Source organism: Chinchilla lanigera, unplaced genomic scaffold, assembly GCF_000276665.1.
Source record: "Chinchilla lanigera isolate Chin_1 unplaced genomic scaffold, ChiLan1.0 scaffold00012, whole genome shotgun sequence".
Classification (NCBI taxonomy): domain Eukaryota; kingdom Metazoa; phylum Chordata; class Mammalia; order Rodentia; family Chinchillidae; genus Chinchilla; species Chinchilla lanigera.
In genome coordinates this window covers 24,047,724-24,057,454 of record NW_004955413.1, presented here as the reverse complement: position 1 = coordinate 24,057,454, position 9,731 = coordinate 24,047,724, and the positions used below count along the sequence as shown (strand labels likewise).

Below are 9,731 nucleotides of genomic sequence, written 5' to 3'. Positions count from 1 at the left end.
GCCCGCACGCCTGCACGCCCGCGCCGCTCTCCCTCCGCGGGCACGGCGCGCTCGCCCGGACTTGTCCTGCAGGGCCAATCGGCGCGCCGGAGCGGGCAGGGGGCGGGGCCACAGACTGGACCGCGGCCAATGAGGGCGAAAGGCTAGGAGAAGAACGGAGAGGAAAGCGAAGGGAGCTTGGAGAAAGGGGCGGGAATCGCGGCTGAGGGCGGAGACCAATGAAGAACCAGTCTCTCTTAGCCCCGCCTCTTAGCCTACTGGGCCAATCGCCGCCAAGCTTTAACTCCGACTACCTTCGTAAAGGGGTGTGGGAGCCTGGGAGACTGACGTTTTTTGTAACTAATAAGAAGCTATGACTAGCAAACGCGAGTGACTAGCCCCGCGCCCCCCAGCCAATCAGACGCTTAGGAGAGCTAGTTGCTAGGAGAAAAGCACGTGTCTTTGGGTCAACTCTTTGTTTTTTATTTATTTATTTTTTTTAACTCTTTGCTTTTTAAATGTATTGTTTTAATTTGTATTAGTACATGTTTGCACTACATTATGATGACATTCATCCCGGGGAGCTGGTTCATGTACAGATTTTAACCCTGTTTACTTCCCCGCTCCCCCGCCCCCCCCCCCGGGGTCTAATCTCAGGGTCTCCAAAACGCGCACGCTCCACTTCTGAGACGAGTCCCGAGAAAAATGTCGGAGGAGAGGCGCGCAGTGCCTGCTTGGGCGCCGCGCCCCTGGTCTGGGGTCGTGGCTCTCCACTCTGTGTGTGCGGCAGAATCCCCTGGGGGAGTTATATTTGAGATAATTTACATAGAGTACGATGTGTAGATCTTCAGCGTACAGTTCGATGACTTTTGACAAATGCTTTTTTAGGGCCCAGATGTGTACTGGGCGCTCAGAGTCTGACTTAATATTTTGGGTGGGGTCTGGGCGTCTTGAGGTTGCCTAGACCAGTCCTCCAGGGCAGTGCTGAGGTGACCCAGGTGCCTGGGTCCCCATTTTGGGGAGGGGAGTTTCTGATGTGGAGGAAATTGCAGGTCTTAGAACCTTTGAGAAGCCAGGACTTTATTGTTTGTTTGTTTGTTATTATTGATTGATTGATTGATTGATTGGTCTTTTTGAGACAGGGTCTCGCTATGCAGTTCAGGCTGGCCTTGAGCTCACTTTGTAGCCCAGGCTGGCCTCGAACTTGCAACGATCCTCCTGCCTCAGCCTCCCAAGTGCTGGGATTACAGGCGTGCACCACCATGCCTGGGGAGAAGCCAGGACTTCATAAAGTGTAGGATGCAGGACTGAATCTCAGAGAAAGCTCTGCAAAGGTCTGGCCCCATCCCCCGAAAGCAGTTGGACCTACAAAGGCGGCGAGGGTGGGGATGTGGGCAGGGTATACCTTGTAACCCACTCCTTGAGGCTCCAACTCTTTGCCTCTCCCAGTGCCCCATGCCTTTTTTTCCTGGCCTTTGCAGGGTAGTCTCCTTGGCCTGAACTGTTTCTGCATTTTCATTTACCTTTTTCACCTGGCCTGCTCCTTAGATATCACCACCTCCAGGAAGCCTTCCATGACTAACCCTTCCTCAAACACACACATCAGGGTCTTTTAGGCAGCTGTTATGGTTTATATCTAGATGTCCCGTAAGAGGCTCATGGGCTCACAGGCAGGCCTTTTGGAAGATGATGGATTATAGCTGACCTTCCATTAGGAGGTGGGGTCTGCTTGGAGGAAGACGTGACCTGGAAGGTTTTATCTCCCTGCCTGGCTCCTCCTCCACTCTGCTTCCCGGCTGCCATGACAGGAGCAGCTTTTCCTCTGCTGTGTCCCACTGCCGTCCTGCTTGGGGCCAGCAGACTATGGGCTAGAAACATGAGCCAAAGTAAACTTCCTAAGATGTGGGTGTCAGATATTCTGTCCCAGCAATGAGAAGTGACTGAGGCAGCGGCACACCCCTGACCAGGCTAATGAGCATGTGGCTGGGCTTGGGGAGGCCGGCGAACGTCGGCTTCTGGTGTCACAGTACCTGTTTGTAACTTCTGCCTGTCTGTCCCTAGAAACCCCCAGGGTGGGTGTTAGGGCTGAGCTCAGGAGCTGGCCCAGAGCAGCTGGGACAGATCCTTTCCCACCCGCTCCTGGGCCTTCCTTGCCTGCTCCTCCTTGCCTTCCTGCGGCAGGAAAATAGAGGCAGCAGCTGCCAAGCTTCTTGGGCTTCTGTGCTCCAAGTGGTGATCTGATACTTATAGGAACCTCACGGGGCTCTCAGGACGCCATGGTGGTGGGGTTGTTAGACTGTGTGTCAGAAGAGGAAACCGGGAAACTAAAGAGGTGAGCAAACCTCTAGGGTATCGGGAACAAGCCTGGGCTTTGGAATCCTCAGCTTGAGCTCCCCAAGCCCGGCCCATTCCTTACTCATTGCAATGTCAGCAGCCTCATCTCCCCACCTGCAAGCGCCGATGGTATTCACTTCCCTGGGAGAAGAGAAAGGCTCAGAGTACAGCTCAGAGAACTCTCCACAAGCACCGACTGTCAGCATTTTAGACCGGAAGAAAGAAAGGAGGCAAAGAATATGCAATCTTCCCTTTTTATGAAAGTGGCTTCTTTATTTTGAGGACAGAAAATAAAACTATCACTTGAGCAGATGCTCCAGTTTTGTCCAAAATAATTTATTTACCAGCCTTACAAAAAATACGTTGGCAAGAGAAAAATAAGTCTTGTAGGAGCAGGCAAGCCTGTCCTTCCTTCTGGTGGCTTCCCTGGGACCCTGCCGGAGGGTGGGGAGAGGAGGGGACCCCAAGCTCAGGGTAGAAAAGGAGAAGGTCAGGAAATGGAGGGCTGTCCGGAGCCCTCCTGGCCGTGGTGGCCGACCCCACAGGCACCGAGGCACTTGTGGGTGGAAGCTGGGGGCCCCCACCCCTTTGCGGGTCGAGGGCTGCCCCTGGAGGGTGGGGACACTGAGGGCCGGTCAGCGGGGAGCCTCATGCTCAGTCGGTCTCGGAGGCAAGGCCCCTGGGCCGGGGCTGAGGGGGCACAGCGTGAGGAGTGGGGACCTCACCTACAGCCTCAGAGGGCCCCCCATCCTCTGTGTACACTCGCAGTGCTTCTACCTGCACAGGTGAGCTCGAGGAACCAGGGCCGGGGGAAGCTGGGCTGGGGGAGGCCGGCGAACGTCGGCTCTGGCGTCGGGCTGGCTGAGGGGGAACAGGGGGCAACGGGGGTGGCACTGTGGGGGCCCGGAGGCTGCTGCCTACCAGACGGCGTGGCAGAGCCCGGGGGGTCACAGGGCTGCCAGGGGGTAGGGGTGGGACTGGAGGAGAGGAGCGGGTGCTAGAGAGCTGAGGGGGTGGCATGGTGGGCCGGGCCGGCGCGGGGCGCTTGGCTGTGGAGGAAGGAAATGGGGAGTTAAACATCACAAGCCTGTGGTGCATCCATAGAGCTCAGCCCCACCCCAGGACCTTTGCATATGCCATCCCTTCTGCAGCAGACACTTGCCACAGCCAGTCGCTCATCAGGAGGTCTCCCTTCAGGAGCTTTACCCCCTCAGCGCCTCCCCAACTACCTCACTACAGCAGCACCCTGGCCCACCCCTTTCTTTATAGGACGGTCTCTGAAATGATCGCATCATTTTCTCTTATTTGGTCAGTGCTTGTTTCCTTCACGACACCATAAAGCTTCCTAGCCCCGCGCTGGGTGCACAGTAGGTATCTGTACACACTTGAATAAATAGGCAGCGCCTGTCCCTGCAGACCCCTGGGTCTTGCTCACCTCCTCTCGGAAGCCCACGGGAGCTACCCCATCCCTGCTCCCAAACATCCGACCCCATGAGGCAGCCAAGGTCTGGACTCCAGCCCTAGCTCTACCCGCTGGAGATTTGGAGTGACTCCCTTGCCCCCACCTGTTTCCTCACTGGTAAGATGCAGGGAGAGCCTCGAGCTCCCCTAGCTGGTGTGAGGACCCGCTCAGGGGACACTGGGAAGACAGCACTTTGAGCAAATACCCAGCCTGCCTCCTCCTCCAGCTGCCCTGCATGGTGTGCCCAGGTGGCAACCCTAGGGACCCAAGGCTGGCGGGGCCTCCCAGGGGTGCCAGAAACCCTGGTGAGGACTCCCTGCCCTTCTCACCTGTTCCCGGCCCTCGCCTCCTCCTGTCCCTCAGCCCTCTGTGACCTCTGGGCCTCTTTGACCCGGGACACCCAGGCTTTCTGTTTTCTGGTCCTGGAGTTCCGCCCTCCTCCTGCAGCCTGTCATTCTGCACACAGTCCTTCCAGGCAAGTCCAGCTACCATCCCACCCACCAGGGCAGGAAGCTGAGACTTGGACTGGCGACGTCACCTGCCCGCGTCACAGAGCTGAGTCTGAACCACAGTGCCAGGTGGCGAGTCCTGGGCTTCTAACCACCTCCATCTGTGAACTCCCAACAGTCCAAAAGGATGGGAAGCCTGGGATCATTTCCGGCCCGCCCTGTCCCCTTCTCTGCTCCCACAGCCAACTCACTCCTCCGGGCCGTGTCCTCTGCCGGGGCGGCTGCCTCTGAGGGGCTCTTGTTGATTACGGGCGAGACTGGTCTGAGTGGTGCTTCAGACTCTGTCCTGCGAGGGGAGGACAGGAGAGGGGCAAGGACAGGCTTGGTCATCTTCTAGAGGTCACCTGTAACTTGGGGAGACTCCCAGGTCTCTGCTTCCCAGAAAGGCCTTTCCTGTGGCTCCCCACTCAGCCTGCATCCTGCCTCAGCCTCCTGCAGGGTGCCTCCGGTACCCTGACATCACAGATGCCTCTGGGGACATGTTGCACTCTCCACAACTCTGTAATGCCAGCTCAAAGGACAGCACCCGTTTGCCTGGCTCATCAGAGGAAATCCAGTGTGGGTCACACATCCTGTGGGAAACTAAGCAATTCCTGCTTGGTACGGAGGCAACACCACCCCGTGAAGCTCTTCCGGACTTAAAGATCCGGGAGAAGACTGAAAGGTGTTTACAAATTCCAAACGGCCACTTCCCAGCTCTCTAAGTCTGCAGGGCCTGAAACAGTGCCTGGCACAAAGTAGGTGCTCAATTAATCACCATATAAGGACCAAGGAGCCACATCTAAGGCTGAGCAGGGCACTGCCCCCAGCCCCCGCCTCGGAATTGAGAGACAGGTCTTTCAGATGAAAATACCAAGAACAACCTTTCCTAAGTCCTGAGAGGCTAGGAGAGCAGCTGTTCATACTGCTCAGTTCCTACCTTTCCTTGGGCACCACTAAGGTCGAGCTCAGGGCCTGGGCTGGAGCTGGGGCCAGGGTGCTCGCTGAAGCCGGGGTGCTCGCTGGAGCAGGCGCAGCAGCAGCAGGTGGTGACTCCTCTGAGGCCAGCCTATCACTGACCTTGTCCTGCGGGGCGAGGGCTGAGAAGAGGCCGGATACGTTGAAGTTGATGTCTGGGGACAGAAGGAACAGGTCTCAAATTCAGCACCTTCATCAGCCTGGGCAGGGGAGGGCACACGGGGCGACAGTCACAGAGGCAGGAGCTTCACCGCCAGGGAAGAGGGTGTCCGCATTCTGTATCAGCGCCTCGACCACGCCCACCACCTGGATAGAAGACACCGAGGCTGCGCCCAGCTGGGCCTGGTCCCTGGCACAGAAAGGGAGAAAAAGCGGGTCATCGCCTCTGCAAAGCCTCAGTCCCTCAGCCATGACACATGTCCCTCATCATTAGGGGCCCTGACCACAGTTCTTGGGTCCAACAGCCCCTACTGAGCAATTGTCTCTGCACACTGATGAAATCTTTGCACCTGCCGGGGATATAGCTCACCAGGCAGAAGCACCTGCCTGGCAAGCGCAACGTCCTGAGTTTGATTCCCGGCACCAAAGAAAAAAATCTTTGCACCATCTGGAGCCCATCTGGAATCATCTGAAGGATGATTTCTCACACCCCACAGCACTTTACAGTTTGTAACACCTCTCATGATCTCATCTGATCCCCAAGGCAAAGCCCCTCAAGTTTGTGCAATTTCTCCCCAATTTACAGGTGAAGTGGAGGTTCAGAGAGCGACTCCCCAAGGCCATCTCTGGAGGGCAGGGGTGGGGCTGGAAGCAGAGCTCTGGGCTCCCAGCCCCCACCCCAGGGCACCTGGCACCCCAGCACCATTACCCAGAATGCCTGTGTCCAAAGTCCTGAGGGGTCGCCAGTCTTTCAGGCTGTTCCACATGCAGGCTTGGGAACAGGAGCTGCCCCATCTCCGTAAGTGGGGAAACTGAGGCCCCAGGGAAATAAGGAGCAGCTGGCCTGGCAGAGGACTGCTTCCCTCCTGCCACCTTCCCCTGCCCATGGCTCCTCACCCTTCTTTCTCAGGTGGCCACAGCAGGTTGGGCCCCAGGACAATGGCGATGTTGCTGGGCGTCATCTTGTTTACATCCTGCTCCTTAGCCAGCTGGGCCAGGAACTTCATCAGGTACCTGGGTAGGAGGTAGGCTTGGGATGGGGCCAGGACATCCTGGGCCAGAAACACCCATCGATGCCCCTGAGGCCTGAGAACCTCCCTGCCCTGTATTTCCAGAGTGGAAAGGAACCTACAGGCTTTTTTTTTTTTTTGGTATCCTACAGGCTTTTAACTTTTCTTTTTTTTGCAGCACTGGGAATAGAACCCATGGCTCTGTGCAAGCAGCCAGTGCATGTAGCCACTGAGCTACACCCCAGCCCCCAGTTTTAAACTTTGAACAATTAAATCAGCTGATCCACTTACCACGTACCAAGTGCCAACCACATGTTGGGCACAGAGCTATGAGAATCCTCCCACTGGGGTGGGGACTATGACCTCGGTTGTTTTTTGTTTGTTTTGTTTTTGTCTTTTTGAGGAAGAGTCTCGCTATGCAGTTCAGGCTGGCCTTGAGCTCACTTTGTAGCTCAGGCTGGTCTTGAACTCGAAACAATCCTCCTGCCTCAGCCTCCTGAATACTGGGATTACAGGTGTGGCATGTGCCACCACACCCAGCAAGACCTGTTTATTCCAGATGACGACACCACTTACTCCCAGGGCCACATAGTAGCTGGCAGGGGTGGGGCTTGAAGCTGGGCAGTGTGACTTCAAAGTTCAAGGTGTTTGTTTATTTCAGTGTCTAGTGTGAAGAAATACAGCCCGTCCAGCAAAGCTGGGTTTTCAGAAGTATTGCTTAGGACACGGTGGCAGGGCCAGACTTCAACCACGGCCTCCAGTCCCAGCTGGGCTCGGGCTCTGGCTCTGGAGGTAGCCAAGGAGGTAGCCCAGGCTCACCTGAGATTGCTGAGGTTCTCGGGGGGCAGGCGGCTGCACACCTCTTGGAGGGCCTCCAGCCGGGCCCCGGACTCCTTCAGGCTGAGGAGGGAGAGTGACAGTGACCCCTAGCTCTGTGGCCTCTTCCTCCCCATCCCTCCTCACGCCCACACCTCACCTGGCTGCTCTCATCCAATCATCATAGAGGTCGAAGGTCATCAGGGGCTCTGGTAACTCCCGGAGATAGGATTTGAGGGCACCTGAAGCAGAGGCAGGGGACAAGGTCAGAAGCAGCCCCCAACCTGCCCCTGTACCCCCAGTGCCCAGCTCTCTCCATATGGAAGGAATCTCCAGCCCTTGCTCACACTAACATGTCCAAGTCTAAGGGCTTCTTTGGGCCACAACCCTTTTGACAAAATGGTTAGTGACCTTGTCCCCCGAAAAATGTACATACATGTCAGGGGGTTCATGGCAAACCCTGTTAGAAACCCTAAGTCTCCTCTGCAGAATATCAGGCCTTAAAACAAAACCACCACCCCGACCCTCCTGCCCAGGGCTCCCTGTGTCAGGCACCTGCCACGGCGTGCGGGTCGGAGCAGAACTCCTCCAGGCCGCCAGGGTCCGAGGCCATTGTCTGCTTGAGGCGCTTCAGCACCGAGGCCCCTGCGGCCAGACGGAAGAGGCCCTGGGGGTCAAGAGGGCGGAGGTCACGGAGGGGGCCAGAGCAAGGCACCGGCTGGAAGCCCTGGCTCACTCATAGTCTGTGCAGGCTGCTGGCCCTCATTGTGCCCGTGGGTATGGTGGGCAGATTGGACTCGACTTCCAGGTCTATAATTCTGACCAAAGAGCCTAGGAAGTCTGGGGGAGCTGAGCAAAGCTGGGGGGAGACAGGAATCTGGCCAGGAGTGGAAAGCAAAGGGGGCCAACAGGACCGGCAGGAAGCCTTTTTTATCTTCAGATATTTCCCACCTATATATATATATATATTTTTAAAGATCTTCATAGTAACTTTTTTGTTGTTGTTTGTTTAAATTTATTTTAAAAATAAAAGAAGGAAAACATAGGGAAGAGCCATGGTACTGACGTCATCAGTAAGAGACAGGACAGATAGGGGCCAGCCTGTGAAAGTGGCTGCACTGCAGAGCCCTTGGTTTCCATGGCACCTTCTCGTGGGACTTCGGGCATGTTTTCCTCTTTGCCTGTCTCCCCTTTCCAAAATGGAGCCAACAAAGGATCATGAAGTATGGCAAGGAATGCCACGGGCCTTCCGTTCTAGGGAGGGAGTGACCCTCAGTCCACGGGTGGCCATGTCCGCTTTTGGGACCTCCCACGAACTGGGAACTGCAGGCCCCAGCACAGGGCAGTGTGTGGAGGGTCAGGGCAGCACAAGGGCCCAATGCCCCTTCCCCACCTCTTCCCGCATGCCCTCGGACAGCAGCATCAGCACACAGGCCTCGATGGGCAGGGCGATGTCCCGGCCCAGCTCTTGCAGATGAGTCCCCAGTGACACCCCATACACCCTGGAGGAGGGGGCGGCCGTCATCGAGGGGGTAGGGTCTGCAGGGACGAGACAGATCAGAGGCCCAGGGCCCTCCCACCGCTGAGCAGTCGGGGGCACCCCCAGGTATCTTCAAGGTGGTACCACCGTGCACCCCACTCCACGCGCACATCTGGAATCATGCACCATCCCCCATGGAGCAGCCCAACCTCCACTTGTCCACTGTCACCTCCCTTCTGCCTCCTAGAGGGTCTCCTGGCTCTGGTCCTGCCCCTTTCATGCCACCCTCCACAAAGCAGCCACAGCAACCTCTGCACGCAAACCAAACTCAGCCAAGACTCCCTACTGCGTCCTGAGCCGGGCGGGATTGGGCGGAGCTTGGCCTGCCCAGGTGCGCACCTGCTTGGCTGTGGTTCTCCTTCAGCTCAGCCAGGGCTGTGTCCAGAGAGCTCAGTGACCTGCGATGGTAATCGGCCTGAATCTCCAGGAGCTGCGGGGACAGAACAACACCCCCAGGGGAGTGAGGGGCGGAGCCTTCCCCGGGGTCCCTAGAGCAGACCCACCCTCTCTCAGGGGTCGCAGTGGCCCCTGGCTCTGGCATCTGCCTCCGAGCTCTGATGGCTGAGGCGAGGGCTTGGACTCACGTGGATGAAGTAGTTGGCATATGAGTCCTCCTTGGTGGCAAAGTGATACAGGTCGGCCAAGTACTCATCCTTGGGGACACAGAGAAGAGAGTTTGCACCAGGGGAGGATAAAGGTCTGATGGGGAAGCTGAGGCCCAGAGAGGACAGCTGCCTGTTCAGTTATTCGAAGAGGATCCCCGCTGGCTTCTCTCTCAGCCAAGGTCTGTACTGGGCCAAGCCCACTGAGAACCCCACAAACTGTGAAAGGCCTCCAACAGCCTCTAGTCTTCATCTGGGGGTCCTAACATTCCCAGCATGGTGCATCATTTCTCACCATGCGGTCACTCCTTTTTTTTTTTTTTTTTTTTTGGTTTTTCTCCGGTACCGGGAACCGAACTCGCG

At 56.8% G+C, this 9,731-nt stretch overlaps 2 protein-coding genes across 2 annotated transcripts in view; both read right to left on the bottom strand.

Annotated features, from left to right (window-relative positions):
- Pdxp (pyridoxal (pyridoxine, vitamin B6) phosphatase) overlaps positions 1 to 1,555 on the bottom strand; it is an 8,003-nt gene extending 6,448 nt beyond the window's left edge. The window contains exons 1-2 of the mRNA XM_005379654.2: positions 1,512 to 1,555; positions 11 to 143 (exon numbers count right to left, since the gene is read on the bottom strand). Of these exons, the coding sequence (XP_005379711.1) occupies positions 11 to 143; positions 1,512 to 1,555 (177 nt within the window). The remainder of the gene's footprint in view (positions 1 to 10; positions 144 to 1,511) is intronic.
- A 1,073-nt stretch (positions 1,556 to 2,628) lies between these two features.
- The window catches only part of Sh3bp1 (SH3-domain binding protein 1), an 11,952-nt gene continuing 4,849 nt past the window's right edge, over positions 2,629 to 9,731 (bottom strand). The window contains exons 8-18 of the mRNA XM_005379214.2: positions 9,351 to 9,419; positions 9,106 to 9,196; positions 8,620 to 8,765; positions 7,782 to 7,893; positions 7,387 to 7,468; positions 7,230 to 7,310; positions 6,298 to 6,414; positions 5,493 to 5,590; positions 5,204 to 5,396; positions 4,476 to 4,570; positions 2,629 to 3,362 (exon numbers count right to left, since the gene is read on the bottom strand). Coding sequence (XP_005379271.1) covers positions 2,968 to 3,362; positions 4,476 to 4,570; positions 5,204 to 5,396; positions 5,493 to 5,590; positions 6,298 to 6,414; positions 7,230 to 7,310; positions 7,387 to 7,468; positions 7,782 to 7,893; positions 8,620 to 8,765; positions 9,106 to 9,196; positions 9,351 to 9,419 — 1,479 coding nt within the window. The 3' untranslated portion in view covers positions 2,629 to 2,967. The remainder of the gene's footprint in view (positions 3,363 to 4,475; positions 4,571 to 5,203; positions 5,397 to 5,492; positions 5,591 to 6,297; positions 6,415 to 7,229; positions 7,311 to 7,386; positions 7,469 to 7,781; positions 7,894 to 8,619; positions 8,766 to 9,105; positions 9,197 to 9,350; positions 9,420 to 9,731) is intronic.